This window comes from Puma concolor, chromosome D4, assembly GCF_028749965.1.
Source record: "Puma concolor isolate L17-30 chromosome D4, mPumCon1.1.hap2, whole genome shotgun sequence".
Classification (NCBI taxonomy): Eukaryota; Metazoa; Chordata; class Mammalia; order Carnivora; family Felidae; genus Puma; species Puma concolor.
Window position 1 is genome coordinate 82928516 of NC_141679.1, and position 17058 is coordinate 82945573.

Here is a 17058-nt window from a genome sequence, read left to right on the forward strand (position 1 = left end):
ATCTTCTCCAGTTCAGGAGGTTGTCTTTTAGTTTTGTTGATTGTTTCCTTTGCTGTGCAGAAGCTTTTTATTTTGATGTAGTCCCAATAGTTTATTTTTGCTTTTGTTTCCCTTGCCTCAGGAGACATATCTAGAAAAATATTGCTGTGGCCCTGTGTCAGAGAAGTTACTGCCTGTGCTGTCACCTAGGATTTTTATGGTTTTAGGTCTCACATTTAGATCTTTAATCCATTTTGAGTTTATTTTTGTGTATGGTGTAAGAAAGTGGTCCAGTTTCATTCTTTCGCATGTTGCTGTCCAATCTTCCCAGCATGATTTGTTGAAGAGACTGTCTTTTTCCCATTGTATATTCATTCCTCCTTTGTCAAAGATTAATTGACCATATAATTGTGGGTTTATTTCTGGGCTCTCTATTCTGTTCCATTGATCTATGTGTCTGTTTTTGTGCCAGTACCACCCTGTTTTGCTTACTGCAGCTTTATAGTGTATCTTGAAATCTGGGATTATGATACCTTCACTTCTGTTCTTTTTCTTTTTTCAGATGTTAATTTTGAGAGAGCAAGAGCACATGCGTGTGAGCGGGGATCAGGACAGAGAGAGAGAATCCCAATTAGATCCCAAATAGATTGAGCAGGGCTAGATCTCAGGAACTGTGAGATCATGACCTGAGCTGAAATCAAGAGGCAGATACTTAACCGACTGATCCATGCAGGCTCCCCTTGTTCTTATTTTTCAAGACTGTGCTGGCTATTCAGAGTCTGTTGTGATGCCATACAAAATTTAGGACTAATTTTTCTAGTTCTGTAAAAAATGTTGGTATTTTGGTAGAGACTGAATTAAATCTGTAGATTGCTCTGGACAGTATGGACGTGTTAACATTTGTTCTCTCAGTCCATGAGCGTGGAATGTCTTTCCATTTATTTGTGTTATCCTCAGAGTACAGGGCTTTCACCTCTTTGGTTAAGTTTATTCCTAGGTATTTTATTATTTTTGGTGCAGTTGTAAATGGGACTGTTTTCTTAATTTCGCTTTTCCAGAGACAATATTTGAAGAATTTTGAAGCTATTAAAAGAAATTCTTTCATGTGGGAAAATATGTCCTATTACCATGTTCTTTTAGACTGCTGATGTGAAATATGACAGAAGCTAAGCCTGCTGGATTTGTAGCTGCTTTTGTTTTGCTGGGTTTTTTTGGTCTTATTGGCTGGTTACTTTGTTTTAATAATCTAAAGATCTTAAGGCTGTTGAAATCAAGTTTTACTATTATAGTTTATCTGTATACATTGGAAGAGAAGAAATGAGGTATCTGTGTCTGAAGTCTTAACCTTGCAGATAGGGTCAGAAATAACTGGCTTGGGGTTTTAGGTATAATGATAATTCTTGGTAGTGAAAAGAACTCTGGGACCGAAATAAAAACTTTAGTTTAATTATAGTTACTATTAACACTGTGGCCTTTTCCAAGTTTCTTTATATCTCCTGGCAGTGGTTTCCTTATCTATAAAATGAGGTGGCTAGATTCTAAAGTCCTTTCTAACTTTAAAATACTGTGGTCACAAGATGATCGATTTTTCTTTTCCCTCCGTAACCCGTATCACACATTGGGTGCTTCCTGGATCATAATTGATTGCTGCATATTAAAGTCTCTTTCCTCCTTGACTACCTCATAAAATGAGTAAAATGGAATTACATCAAAATATGAATGATTTTCTACTAGTTTGCTTTTAAATTAGAAAGCACAATGGCTGGTTCATTTGTTTTGGGTAACGCTTGGTCTCCCTGCAGACTTTTGGAACTATCCTGCCATCTGGTGGCAAATTTAGTGTACCGTGCAACTTCACCTTTGATTTGTTCACTGAAGTATGAGACTTTGCTGTGGTGTGTGCCTTGCCATCAGCTGTGTTTCTGCTCTCACAGCAACCAACACTGGGATGTGCTGCTTCCCACTGAATGCATACCTACCCTAGGAAGTGGAAATTATAATCTACGAACTTTGTAATAGTTATTTTCCATTTTAAGGAACAAAAGTTTCTTTAAACTGCATTTTTTTTTTCTTTAGTAAAGATATTTATGTAGATCCTGTTTGCAAATTTCAATTACAAATAGAAACAATTTCTAAGCTCTCTCAGAACCATTAGGACTAGTTTTCTTCCTTCTGAACTCAGGCATGTTCAAGGTAGATCAGTCATCCCTGTTCCATTCACCCTCATACCAAGGAAATACTATATGGAAATGCTATATAGAAAATTTCTGGATGGTCATTTTGCTCTTCACATTTGTTGAGGCTTTGTTCTGTTTTTGTTAATGTGATTTTATTGAATTTGTAGTTTATAGTAGAAAAGAGTGTTGTGTAGCCTTATTATAGTGAACTTGTTGAGAAGTTCTTTATCAGATTGAACTTGCTGAATGCAATTTTTTTTAAACCAGTGATTCTGTAATATCTACAGAATTTATCTACAGAAATAATCACTGAGATACGGAGAGAATTATCAAGATGGTTGCTCCTCTTAACACTATATATAATAACAAAATTAAAAAGTGGAAATTGAATGTTGACCAAAATAGCATGATTAAAGTATGATGCATTTCATAATATTAAGTATCGAAACATTATGTTGTACACCTCAAGTTAACTAATGTTGTATGTCAGTTATATTTCACTAAAAACATAATATAATAGTGCACCCATATGATTTAGCACCTATCCAAAAAATAACAGTATATATAAGTAACTATAGCACAACATAAATTGTGGTTTTACTATAACATAAATATACATAAAGTGCTGTGGCAAGAATTAGTGTCTTCTTTTCGTCCCTGAAAAAGTATACTTCTTACGTTAATTAAAATTAGAAATCTACTTTCCATTTAGCCCTTGGGAAGATGGAGCATTTTCACTTATACCATTCAAAGCACTTTTTTGTCTCATTTAATCTACCAGCTAACCCTATTAGATATGCTAGGTATTTAATATATTCCTTGTTTTATGGGTAAAGAAACCCAGAGAAGTTAAGCCTGGACCTCAGTATTGTACTTTATACAGTAGGAAGTAAATGTGAAATTATTTGGGTGGATCCATTCAGTGATATAATGACAATACTAGAAATACAATCCAGGGGCGCCTGGGTGGCACAGTTGGTTAAACCACCCATTTCGGCTCAGGTCATGATCTCGGGGTTCACAAGTTTAAGCTCCACATCAGGCTGACACCTCAGAGCCTGGAGCCTGCTTGGAATTCTGTGACTCCCTCTCTCTCTGCCCCTCCCCTGCTATTTCTCTCCCTCACCTCTCTCCTCTCTCAGTCTCAAAAATAAACATTAAAAAAAAAAAAAAGGAAGAAATTTAATCTAGAGTCCCTGACAGTAATGAAGCGAACTTCCACTGCTTAACAGTCTCCACTCTGCTTCCTGTTAATATAGTTTTTCCTTGCACTTCAGCCTTAGGACACCGGAAGCAACTTTATATCTTTTGTCTTTTTAAATACTGCTGAAAGGTGGGATTATGTGTATTTCTGTGTCAGCACGCACAGAACATAAACACTAGTGTATCTGTTGTCAGTTGAATATTGATAACCTGTCTATATCCTTATAGATGAAATTTCTGTCAACCACAAATACTTTTAACAGTTTGGTATGGAGTTTTTCTTTGCAGATGTTTGTCATTTCTAGACTCCTTTGATAAGGTTCTTTGATTTTCTAATCTGTTTCATGCAGTGTTTTTGAGTTGGTTACTGTGTAAGTGCAGATGGTCTTCAAACTAATTTTATTTCTTCAGAGCCACTTTTTAGTTTGAGTAGGTACTCAGAACTCTCATGTAGCCTTTTCTAATATCTTCTAATGGTTCTGCTGCCATTTTTTTTTTTGAGTTGTATAGCACTAAGACATAATTTATATTTGCTGCATGTTGGCTGATTGCCATAGGCAGATGTTTGCCTTTGAGAACAAAGGAGCTAGAGCAGGTGGTGTGTGAGAGAGTAGGAGATTATTTTGGTAAACTCTAATTTTAAGGATATTTTCAACTTTTTTCTTAAGGTAATGTTTAACTGTATCATTAATATTGTTTTTATAATGCCTGCACATGTTTACAGTGTTATCACTGCTTGAGGGAAGTGTTAGGCAACAGCTTACTTTTTGGCCATATCTTATATCTCTGTTATTTTTTGAAGGCACCTTGTTTTGAAATTCAAAGACTCCATGATTAGGTATTTTTTCTTTATTTAAACAAATAAGGCAATAATTATAAAAAAAAACCTGACTAAACTGAAAAGAAACTAATGTTTTTTTGAGTGTCTGTGCTAGATGCTATGCTAAGTGCTTTACAAATATCTAACTTAATTTTTACAGCAACAGAAAATTAAAAAAACTAAAGACACATTTTAGGGAGCATAAGAGTGTTTTTTTCTAGCTTAAATACATTGTTTAGCGGATTACTTACAGTAATGGTAATATTTTCACATTAAGAGGCAGATGATGAGTTTTAAATTTCTGTTATGATTTAAAAACCAGGCACAGAAAAGAATCCTAGATTCAAGAGAAGTTGTTCTAGTATATGTCATAAGAAAATACTTTGCAAAATTAATGAAACATGTTGTCCTACAGTGCAGTTCCTAAGGAGAAGGACAGACAATGCTTTAAACTTCGCCAAGGAACTGATAAAAAGATTGTCATCTATGTGCAACAAACAACTAATAAAGAACTTGCCATTGAAAGGTAAACAGTTTTAGTAAATTCCAGCTTAAATATAAATTCTAGTTTTTATCAGTCTAGTGGAGTAACCATATACTATATTCAAAAATGTATTTGCAGGGTGCCTGGGTGGCTCAGTCGGTTGAGCATCCAGCTCTTGAATTCAGCTCAGGTCATGATCCCAGAGTCATGGAATCGAGCCCAATGCTGGGCTCTGTGCTGAACGTGGAGCCTGGTCGAGATTCTCTATCTCCCTCCACTTTTCTGTCCTTCTCTCTCTCTCTCTCTCTCTCTCTCTCTTTCTTTCTTTAAAAAAAAAAAACAAACACACACATATATATACGTATATATATATATATATTCCCATATATATGAAAAATGTTATTCTCTGGGGAATTCTTTTGGTTATTGAAGTGAATATTTCATTCACTTTGACTTATCTCCCATAAATCTGCAGCTAATATGCTGACTTCAACTGTGTGATAATAAAAGCCAAGCAGAATTTGTTTATGTAAATTCAAGAATTAAGGATTATTTGGGCAGTAGTTAATTTATTAATAATTTTAATGTGTCCTTTATCCATCAAGAAGAATTTTAGGTGACCTAATTTAACATTTAACATGACCTAATTTAACAAACATCTTGTTTGTGTAGTTTTTTTCCAAATTTATGTCTCTTCTCTTTTTTTGGCAGGTGTTTTGGTCTTCTCCTTAGCCCAGGAAAAGATGTACGAAATAGTGACATGCACTTGTTAGATTTGGTAAGGATTGCTTTTTTTAAAAAAAAAATTTTATTTTTATTTTTTAAATATGAAATTTATTGTCAAATTGGTTTCTATACAACACCCAGTGCTCATCCCAAAAGGTGCCCTCCTCAATACCCATCACCCCCCCCTCCCCCCTGCCACCCCCCCATCAACCCTCAGTTTGTTCTCAGTGTTTAAGAGTCTCTTATGTTCTGGCTCCCTCCCTCTCTTTTTTTTCCTTCCCCTCCTCCATGGTCTTCTGTTAACTTTCTCAGGATCCACATGAGAGTAAAACATATGGTATCTGTCTTTCTCTGTATGACTTATTTCACTTAGCATAACACTCCAGTTCCATCCACGTTGCGACAAAAGGTCATATTTCATTCTTTCTCATTGCCATGTAGTATTCCATTGTATATATAAACCACAATTTCTTTATCCATTCATCAGTTGATGGACATTTAGGCTCTTTCCATAATTTGGCTATTGTTGAAAGTGCTGCTAGAAACATTGGGGTAAAAGTGCCCCTATGCATCAGCACTCCTGTATCCCTTGGGTAAATTCCTAGCAGTGCTACTCCTGGGTCATAGGGTAGATCTACTTTTAATTTTTTGAGGAACCTCCACACTGTTTGCCAGAGCGGGTGTACCAGTTTGCATACCCACCAACAGTACAAGAGGGTTCCTGTTTCTCCACATCCTCTCCAGCATCTATAGTCTCCTGATTTGTTCATTTTAGCCACTCTGAGTGGCATGAGGTGGTATCTGAGTGTGGCTTTGATTTGTATTTCCCTGATGAGGAGCGACGTTGAGCATCTTTTCATGTGCCTGTTGGCCATCCGGATGTCTTCTTTAGAGAAGTGTCTATTCATGTTTTCTGCTCATTTCTTCACTGGATTATTTGTTTTTCAGGTGTGGAGTTTGATGAGCTCTTTATACATTTTGGATACTCGCTCTTCGTCTGATGTGTCATTTGCAAATATCTTTTCTCATTCCGTTGGTTGCCTTTTAGTTTTGTTGATTGTTTGTTTCCTTTGCAGTGCAGAAGCTTTTTATCTTCATGAGGTCCCAACAGTTCATTTTTGCTTTTAATTCCCTTGCCTTTGGGGATGTGTCAAGTAAGAAATTGCTGCGGCTGAGGTCAGAGAGGTTTTTTTCCTGCTTTCTCCTCTAGGGTTTTGATGGTTTCCTGTCTCACATTCAGGTCCTTTATCCATTTTGAATTTATTTTTGTGAATGGTGTAAGTGGTCTAGTTTCATCCTTCTGCATGTTGCTGTCCAGTTCTCCCAGCACCATTTGTTAAAGAGACTGTCTTTTTTCCCCTGGATATTCTTTCCTGCTTTGTCAAAGATTAGTTGGCCATATTTTTGTGGGTCTAGCTCTGGGGTTTCTATTCTATTCCATTGGTCTATGTGCCTGTTTTTGTGCCAATACCATGCTGTCTTGATGATTACAGCTTTGTAGTAGAGGCTAAAGTCTGGGATTGTGATACCTCCTGCTTTGGTCTTCTTCAAAATTACTTTGGCTATTCGGGGCCTTTTGTGGTTCCATACAAATGTTAGAATTGCTTGTTCTAGCTTCGAGAAGAATGGTGGTGCAATTTTGATTGGGATTGCATTGAATGTGTAGATAGTGTTGGGTAGTATTGACATTTTAACAATATTTATTCTTCCAATCCACGAGCACGGAATGTTTTTCCATTTCTTTATATCTTCCTTCAATTTCCTTCATAAGCTTTCTATAGTTTTGAGCATACAGATCTTTTTCATCTTTGGTTAGGTTTATTCCTAGGTATTTTATGCTTCTTGGTGCAATTGTGAATGGGATCAGTTTCTTTATTTGTCTTTCTGTTGCTTCATTATTAGTGTATAAGAATGCAACTGATTGCTGTACATTGATTTTGTATCCTGCAACTTTGCTGAATTCATGTGTCAGTTCTAGCAGACTTTTGGTTGAGGTTATTGGGTTTTCCATGTATAATATGTCATCTGCAAAAAGTGAAACTTGACCTCATTGCCAATTTTGATGCCTTTGATTTTCTTTTGTTGTCTGATTGCTGATGCTAGAACTTCCAACACTATATTAAACAACAGCAGTGAGAGTGGACATCCCTGTCATGTTCCTGATCTCAGGGAGAAAGCTCTGGTTTTCCCCATTGAGGATGATATTAGCTGTGGGCTTTTCATAAATGGCTTTTGTGATGTTTAAGTATGTTCCTTCTATCCCGACTTTCTCAAGGGTTTTTATTAAGAAAGGATGCTGAATTTTGTCAAATGCTTTTTCTGCATCGATTGACAGGATCATATGGTTCTTATCTTTTCTTTTATTAATGTGATGTATCACATTGATTGATTTGCGAATGTTGAACCAGCCCTGCGGTCCAGGAATGAATCCCACTTGATCACGGTGGATAATTCTTTTTATATGCTGTTGAATTCGATTTGCTAGTATCTTGTTGAGAATTTTTGCATCCATATTCATCAGGGATATTGGCCTGTAGTTCTCTTTTTTTGATGGGTCTTTGTCTGGTTTGGGAATCAAAGTAATGCTGGCTTCATAGAATGAGTGTGGAAGTTTTCCTTCCCTTTCTATTTTTTGGAACAGCTTGACAAGGATAGGTATTATCTCTGCTTTAAATGTCTGGTAGAATTCCCCTGGGAAGCCATCTGGTCCTGGACTCTGTTGGGAGATTTTTGATAACTGATTCAATTTCTTTGCTGGTTATGGGTCTGTTCAAGCTTTCTATTTCTTCCTGTTTGAGTTTTGGGAGTGTGTGGGTGTTTAGGAATTTGTCCATTTCTTCCAGGTTGTTCAGTTTGTTGGCATATAATTTTTCATAGTATTCTGATAATTGCTTGTATTTCTGAGGGATTGGTTGTAATAATTCCATTTTCATTCATGATTTTATCTATTTGGGTCATCTCCCTTTTCTTTTTGAGAAGCCTGGCTAGAGGTTTGTCAATTTTGTTTATTTTTTCAAAAAACCAACTCTTGGTTTCATTGATCTGCTCTACAGTTTTTTTAGATTCTATATTGTTTATTTCTGCTCTGATCTTTATTTTTTCTCTTCTGCAGGGTGTCAGGTGTCTTTGCTGTTCTGCTTCTATTTCCTTTAGGTGTGCTGTTAGATTTTGTATTTGGGATTTTTCTTGTTTCTTGAGATAGGCCTGGATTGCAATGTATTTTCCTCTCAGGACTGCCTTTGCTGCATCCCAAAGCATTTGGATTGTTGTATTTTCATTTTCATTTGTTTCCATATATTTTTAAATTTCTTCTCTAATTGCCTGGTTGACCCATTCATTCTTTAGTAGGGTGTTCTTTAACCTCCATGCTTTTGGAGGTTTTCCAGACTTTTTCCTGTGGTTGATTTCAAGCTTCATAGCATTGTCATCTGAAAGTATGCATGGTATGATCTCAATTCTTGTATACTTATGAAGGGTTGTTTTGTGACCCACTATGTGATCTATCTTGGAGAATGTTCCATGTGCACTCGAGAAGAAAGTATATTCTGTTGCTTTGGGATGCAGAGTTCTAAATATATCTGTCAAGTCCATCTGATCCAATGTCTCATTCAGGGCCCTTGTTTCTTTATTGACCCTGTGTCTAGATGATCTATCCATTGTTGTAGGTGGAGTCTTAAAGTCCCCTGCAATTACCACATTCTTATCAATAAAGTTGCTTATGTTTGTGATTGTTTTATATATTTGGGGGCTCCCATATTTGGCGCATAGACATTTATAATTGTTAGCTCTTCCTGATGGATAGACCCTGTAGTTATTATAGAATTCCCTTCTTCATCTCTTGTTACAGCCTTTAATTGAAAGTCTAGTTTGTCTGATATAAGTATGGCTATTCCTGCTTTCTTTTGACTTCCAGTGGCATGATAGATAGTTCTCCATCCCCTCACTTTCAATCTGAAGGTGTCCTCAGGTCTAAAATGAGTCTCTTGTAGACAGCAAATAGATGGATCTTGTTTTTTTTTTTTTTTTTTTTTTATCAATTCTGATACCCTGTGTCTTTTGGTTGGCACATTTAGTTCATTTACGTTTAGTGTTATTATAGAAAGATATGGGTTTGGAGTCATTGTGATGTCTGTAGGTTTCATGCTTGTAGTGATGTCTCTGGTACTTTGTGGTCCTTGCAACATTTCACTCACAGAAACCCCCTTAGGATCTCTTGTAGGGCTAGTTTAGTGGTGATGAATTCCTTCAGTTTTTGTTTGTTTGGGAAAACCTTTATCTCTCCTTATATTCTGAATGACAGACTTGCTGGATAAAGGATTCTCAGCGGCATATTTTTTCTGTTTATCACATTGAAGATTTCCTGCCATTGCTTTCTGGCCTGCCAAGTTTCAGTAGATAGGTCTGCCACTAGTCTTACCGGTCTCCCTTTATATGTTAGAGCATGTTTATTCCTAGCTGCTTTCAGAATTTTCTCTTTATCCTTGTGTTTTGCCAGTTTCACAATGATATGTTGTGCAGAAGATCGATTCAAGTTACGTCTGAAGGGAGTTCTCTGTGCCTGTTGGATTTCAATGCCTTTTTCCTTCCCCAGATCAGGGAAGTTCTCAGCTATGATTTCTTCAAGTACATCTTCAGCACCTTTCTTTCTTCCTCCTGTGGAATCCCTGTTATACGTATATTATTGTGTTTCATCGCATCACTTAGTTATCTAATTCTCCCCTCATAGTCCTGGATTTTTTTATCTCTCTTTTTCTCAGCATCCTCTTTTTCCATAATTTTATCTTCTAATTCACCTATTCTCTCCTCTGCCTCTTCATTCCAAGCTGTGGTCGCCTCCATTTTATTTTGCACCTCACTTATAGCATTTTTTAGCTCCTCATGACTATTTCTTAGTCCCTTGATCTCTGTAGCAATAGATTCTCTGCTGTCCTCTATGCTTCTTTCAAGCCCAGTGATTAATTTTATGACTATTATTCTAAATTCTTGTTCTGTTATATTGCTTAAATTGTTTTTGATCAATTCATTAGCTGTCGCTACTTCCTGGAGTTTCTTTTGAGGAGAGTTCTTCTTTTTGTCATTTTGGATAGTCTCTGGGGTGGCGCGGAACTGCAGGGCACTTCCCCTATGCTGTCTGGAGTAACTTGTGTTGGTGGGCAGGGCCGCAGTCAGACCCAATGTCTGCCCCCAGCCCACCGCTGGGGCCACAGTCAGACTGGTGTGTACCTTATCTTCCCCTCTCCCAGGGGCAGGACTCACTGTGGAGTGGTGTGGCCCCTATCTGGGCTACTTGCATACTGCCAGGCTTGTGGTGCTGCTTCTGTGGGATCTGGCGTATCAGCTGGGGTGGATCTGCAAGTTGCACAGGGCCGGGAGGGGTAGGCTCAGCTCACTTTGTCTTTGGTGGTCTGCTGCGGGAGGTGCCCTGTGGCACCGGGAGGGGGGACAGACCCGTTGGAGGGATGGATCCACAGAAGCACAGCGTTGGGTGTTTGTGGGTGCAAGCAAGTTCCGTGAAGGGAACTGGTTCCCTTTGGGATTTTGGCTGGGGATGGCGAGGGAGATGGCGCTTCCTAGCACCTTTGTTCCCCGCTGAGCTGAGCTCTGTCTTCCGGGGCTCAACATCTCTCCCTACCGGTGTCCTCTTGCCCACCCTGCTCTCCGAGCAGAGCTCTTGACTTATAACATTCCAGATGTTAAGTACCACTGGATGTCAGAACTCACTTCATCTAGCCCCTCTGCTTTTGCAAGCCAGATTGGGGGCTCTGCCTTGCCGGGTGGGCCGCCCCTCCACCGCCTGGCTCCCTCCTGCCAGTCCATGGAGCGCGCACTGACTCTGTGCCCTTCCTGCCCTCTTCTGGGGGCCTCTTGCCTATGCTTGGCTCTGGAGAGTCCATTCTGCTAGTCTTCTGGCAGTTTTCTGGGTTATTTAGGCAGATGTGGGTGGAATCTAAGTGTTCAGCAGGACGAGGTGAGCCCAGCGTCCACCTACGCCGCCATCTTCCTCTTTGTACCCTGTCTTTCTGTCCTGGAGGAGGCCTTCCAGAGAAACAGGCACCCCACAAGTGCTAAAGCCATGAGCTCTGTCCAAGTCACAGAGTTTGAGCTGTGGCGTTCTCTGCCCAGCCCGCATGGGCTTGTTGCTCCTCGAAGTGGGCTTGAGCCCCACCCCCTACACAGGCTGCTGCCTTGTGACTCCCACAATCTTTTTTTTTTTTTTTAAGTTAATATACTATTTCCTTGATAATGTTTTCACTTTATCTCAGCCTGAATTTGGTGTTAAAGCACGTTTATCAAAGTGTTCTTGTGAGCTATAATAGCAGTAAACAAAGATAAGGGTATTTCCTTATTTCTGAATTGCTATTTACTAGTCTGGTCTTAGACCCATTTAGTCTTAACCTTGGTTTCTTGACTGTATAATAGTGAATAATCCTTGTTTATAATTTAGGGTTGAAGTGGGAGTCAGAAAATTCATGAGAGAAGTGTTTACAAACTACTGTGAATTTTATAAAAGGTGGTATTAGTATTGTTGCTTTTATGTGAAAATCTTTATTTTCAAAACTAAAATTTATGTGATAATTATTCACTTGACAACAGAATTCATTATAGACTTAGGTGGTTAAGTTTCTCTCATGTTTGTACAATTTGATACGATCTACAAGCATTTACTTTATAACTTTCAGGAACAATTACATAAACAATTGGCACATCTTTAATTTTAACTGTAATGAGTGTCATTCACATATATTTCTACCTTTTTAAAAAATATCTGGGGGCGCCTGGGTGGCGCAGTCGGTTAAGCGTCCGACTTCAGCCAGGTCACGATCTCGCGGTCCGTGAGTTCAAGCCCCGCATCAAGCTCTGGGCTGATGGCTCAGAGCCTGGAGCCTGTTTCCGATTCTGTGTCTCCCTCTCTCTCTGCCCCTCCCCTGTTCATGCTCTGTCTCTCTCTGTCCCAAAATAAATAAACGTTGAAAAAAAAAAAAAAATCTGACCCTTTTTCATACTATATTTTTGCAATTTCTCTATTTTCTAAAGGCAGCAAAATGGCAGTTAGCAGTTGACTTATTTTGGCATTTATGTTTGTTTTTATTCTTTTCTTCAGGAATCTATGGGCAAAAGTTCTGATGGAAAGTCCTATGTCATCACTGGGAGTTGGAATCCAAAATCTCTGCCTTTTCAAGTTGTAAATGAAGAAACTCCTAAAGGTGATGCAGATTGCTGACACCATGAACAGAAATTTTAGTCCCAAGAAGATACCAAAACATTAGGTCCACTTATTTCACAAATATCCAGTGTTTTTTTTAATTGTAGTGAAACCAAAGAATTTGTATAGGTCTTTGAGGTTGTTATGAAATTTAACTGTAAACAAAGTATCATTTTTCCCCACTTACTTCCCCCCCTCTTAATTTTTCCCTTTCCTGCTTTTTTTCTACTTATGTATTTGTATACAAAATTCTAAGTTTTATTTATTTTTGTAGCAATAATATATGCATATGTGGTTAAAAATTAAAAGGATATGTAAGGAAAAGTAGAAGTCTACCACGGTCCTCAGGGCCCCGTCCCAAGGGGACCACCGTGACCAATTTTTTATGTAGATTTTCAGATACTCTGTGCTCAAGGTGTTTCATCCTCCTCATGAATGTCATTTAGTGGCTGTATAATATTCTGTCCTGAAAAATGTAACCTTGTAGTGCCTCTTATTGAGCATTTATTTTCCCCTTCATTTTTTCTTGTTATTCACAGCACTATAGGTAAATGGATAAATCAACCAAGATTTTAGAAATTGAGAATCCCCTGTATGGGTAAGAGTGGCATGAATAGGCCATATGCACTTTTACAAAACAATCTGACAGTATGTTTCCTAAACTTTAAAGTATCTAATGCTGTCACTAGTTCCAAGGAGTGTACCCAAGCAAAGAATTCTCAATACAGAAAAAGAATTTTCAAAACAGTAATTTATGTGATTATTTTAGATTTTTATTTAATTGATATATTACTTTAAGGTATCTTGAAAGTTTGTTACAAAAGTGATTTAACAATAATTGTATGAGCAAATGTATTTCCATTTTTTTATTTGCTTTTCCCCTCTCTTTCTAGATAAAGTGCTGTTTATGACCACAGCTGTTGATTTGGTAATAACAGAAGTACAGGAGCCTGTTCGATTTCTCATAGAGACAAAAGTCCGTGTTTGCTCACCTAATGAGAGATTATTCTGGCCCTTCAGCAAACGTAGTACCACTGAAAATTTCTTTTTGAAACTAAAACAGGTACTATTCTTTTTTGTAACTATGGGAGGGGAGTAGATAAGAAAGGAGAAACTGTTCTTGAAGCTGATTTATCATTATGCTGTCCCTTAGATCTTTAAGCAGTCACATGTATTTTAAACATACTAAGAGGAGAAATTGCCTTTTATTTTTACCCACCTATTTATCATTTTTTTTTTGCTCTTCATTTCTTCCTGAAGAACCAAATTTGTCTGATTTCACTTGCCTTCAATCCAAAGACCTTACTTTAGCATTTCTTCTAGTGCTGATCTAAAGGCATAACTCGTAGAGGAACTTCCTATTTTAAAATTTACTTATTCTCAAGTTAGTCAACATACAGTGTAGTCTTGGCTTCAAGAGTAGAACCCAGTGATTCATCACTTACGTATAACAGAGTGCTCACCTCAACAAGTGCGCTGCTTAATTCCCATCATCACCATTTCCCTCATCCCTATCAATCCTCAGTTTGTTCTCTGTATTTAAGAGTCTTTTATGGTTTGCCCCTTTCTGTTTTTATCTTATTTTTCCTACCCTTCCCCTATGATCATCTGTTAAGTTTCTCACATTCCACATATGAGTGAAATCATGTGATACCTGTCTCTGACTTATTTTGCTTGGCATAATACTCTCCAGTTCCATCCACATTGTTGCAAATGGCAAGATTTCACAGAAGAACTTCTTTATCTGAAAATGCTTTTATTTCACTTGCATTCCAGTGGGATATTTTCACTGGCTGTAGGATTCTGTGTTGACATTTTTTTTTTTTTTCAGCACTGTGAAGATGTCATCCCACCATCTTCTGGCTCTCATTGTTTTTGATGTGAAGTCAAAATGCATTTATATTGTTCCTCTGTATGTAATGAGTCATTTTTTTCTGGCCGCTTTTAAGATTATTTTTTATCTTTGGTTTTCAGACATTTAAATATGATGTGTCAGGTGTTTTATTCTTTCTTATCTTCCTTGGGATTTGCTGAGCTTCTTGAATTTTTAAATTTATGTTTTGTTTTCTTTACCAGTTTTGAGGGAAATTTGGTCTTTCAACCTTTTATCTGGCCCCATCTCTCTTTTCTCTCATAGGATTCAAGTTACATATATTTTAGTCCTTTTGATATTATCCCACAGATCTCTGTTTTGTTTTTTGTTTTTTGTTTTTTTTTTTAAATTATTTATTTTTTTCTGTTTTCTTCAGGTATAGGAGACTCTGTTTTGCTCTATCTTAAAGTTGGTTTGCCCCTCCCCCCTTTTTTTTATCATCCCCAGTTTGCTGTTAAGCCCATTCAATGAATTTTTTTACATTTCAGATCTTATATGTCCATTTGCTTTTTTTTATACTTTCTTATAAGATTTCTTTGTTCTTTTAAGCAGATTTTCTCTTACATCCTTGAGCATGTTTATAATATTCTTTAAAAATTCTTAACTGCTGATTCTAATGTCTGGTGAGTCACATTTTCCTTTTTCTTTGTCTAGTAATTTTGTATTGTGTAGTAGACATTTTCAGTAATAGATTGTTATGGTCTGTTATGTTGTGGTCTCTTAGTTTAAGAAAAAATCTGTCATTTAATTTGGTCAAAGTCAAATTCCATTCTCTTTTTCCTGTGGTGGGCAGCAGATGAACTGTTTCCTTCTTTTAGCTTCTCTTGACTTCAGTTGCCCCACTACTTCTCCCTTTTTTGCTTTCCTTTGTATCAAAACTTATTGAAAAAAAGCAAGTTCATAGTGACCTAAATTGCTAAATCTGTGATCAGTCTGAGTTTTCATCTTCCTTGGCCTGTCAGCAGAATATGATACAGGTGATCACTCCTGCCTTCTTATCCCTCTTTCACTGTCACTTTCAGGACATCTCCAATTTACCATGTCCAAGAAGATCGCATTATTTCACCTCCCGACCCCCAAAATACTTTACTTGTCTGTCTTTACTATTTCAGTTCATGGATATCTTCTCCTAATTATTGCTTAGGCCAAGAATTTTACTTTTATTTTTTTTATTTTTATTTTTTTAATATCTTTTGATTATTTATTCATAAAATTTTTTTAATGTTTATCTATTTTTTGTGAGAGAGAGAGAGACAGAGCACAAGCAGGGGAGGGGCAGAGAGAGAGGGAGACATAGAATCCTGAGCAGGCTCCTGGCTCTGAGCTGTCAGCACAGAGCCTGACGCGGGGCTCAAACTCACAGACCGCGAGATCATGACCTGAGCTGAAGTCTGGTGCTTAACTGACTGAGCCACCCAGGCACCCCTTACTTTTATTTTTTATACCCATATCCACTCTGTCAGGAAATTCTATTTACTATTTTACTTTCAAAACATATCTAAATATGGCTACTTCTTACCATTTAGATTATGTTAACCTCACATCTGAATCATCACTTTTACCTGAGTTACTGTAGTAGCATCTTCACTCATCTCCCTGTTTCTTTGTTTTCCCTCCTTTTGATATGTTCTCAACATAGCAGCCTAAGATAAAATCAGGTCATTTTTCTGCTTGTAACCCTTTAAACCTATTTTACTCTATAAAAACTAGAATCCTTATAGTGTTCTTATAAGACCCTATCCAGTCTGCTGCTGTTTAGATCATAAACTAATTTCTCTCTTACTGGTCTTGTTTGCTTCCTTGGCTCTAACCATGTGCTTAGGGCCTTTGCTATTAACTATCTCTTCTGCCTAAAATGGTCTTCCCCCTTTTCCCACTTGCTGTTATTCGCCTCCTTCAAGTCCTCATCTTTAAGTTTTTGCTCAGATTTACATCTTAACAATTCATGACTGCCACATTTAACACTGCAGTTTGTCCACTCTTCCACTGGTGCTGCCAGTCACCCCCACCCCCATGCTAACATACATATTTTAAATTTTGTACAAGACTTTTAACTTCCAATATATGCCATATAATATACTTAATTTTATTTTCCTTATTATCTGTTTTTCCTGTTAGAAACCTCTACTAAGGCAGCATTCCTGATTTGCCTTGTTCACTGATTTATCCCAAGCATCTAAAACCTAGTAGTTCTCAGTAAATATTTGTTGACTGTTGACTTGATTTTATTTACATGTTCAATCTTCTGTTTTACAAAATTCTAACATTGCTTGTCAATTTAATTGAATGTACTTAAAAAAATTTTTTTTAATGTTTTTATTTATTTTTGAGAAAGGAGAGACCGAGTACTAGTGGGGAAGGGCAGAGAAAGAAGGAGATACAGAATCTAAAGCAGGCTACAGGCTCTGAGCTGTCAGCACAGAGCCCAACATGGGGCTCGAAACTCACAAACTGTGAGATCATGACCTTAGCTGAAGTTGGAGGCATAACCGACTGAGCCACCCAGGCGTCCCTTGAATGTACTTTTTGATAGCGATAAATATTTTGATTGCAGTGTATTCCAAGTTAGTCCTTTTGGTTATAGTTAGAAAA

General features: G+C 37.4%; 1 protein-coding gene across 3 annotated transcripts in view; it reads left to right on the top strand.

Moving 5' to 3' along the window:
• RABGAP1 (RAB GTPase activating protein 1) overlaps positions 1 to 17058 on the top strand; it is a 179555-nt gene that overhangs the window by 56097 nt on the left and 106400 nt on the right. For all 3 annotated transcript variants that reach the window (XR_015243042.1, XM_086683971.1, XM_025922349.2), the window contains exons 7-10: positions 4595 to 4705; positions 5375 to 5441; positions 12492 to 12594; positions 13487 to 13656. Coding sequence is in view for 2 of the 3 variants with exons in the window: in XM_086683971.1 (XP_086540097.1) it covers positions 4595 to 4705; positions 5375 to 5441; positions 12492 to 12594; positions 13487 to 13656 (451 nt within the window). In the remaining variant the exon portion in view is untranslated. The remainder of the gene's footprint in view (positions 1 to 4594; positions 4706 to 5374; positions 5442 to 12491; positions 12595 to 13486; positions 13657 to 17058) is intronic.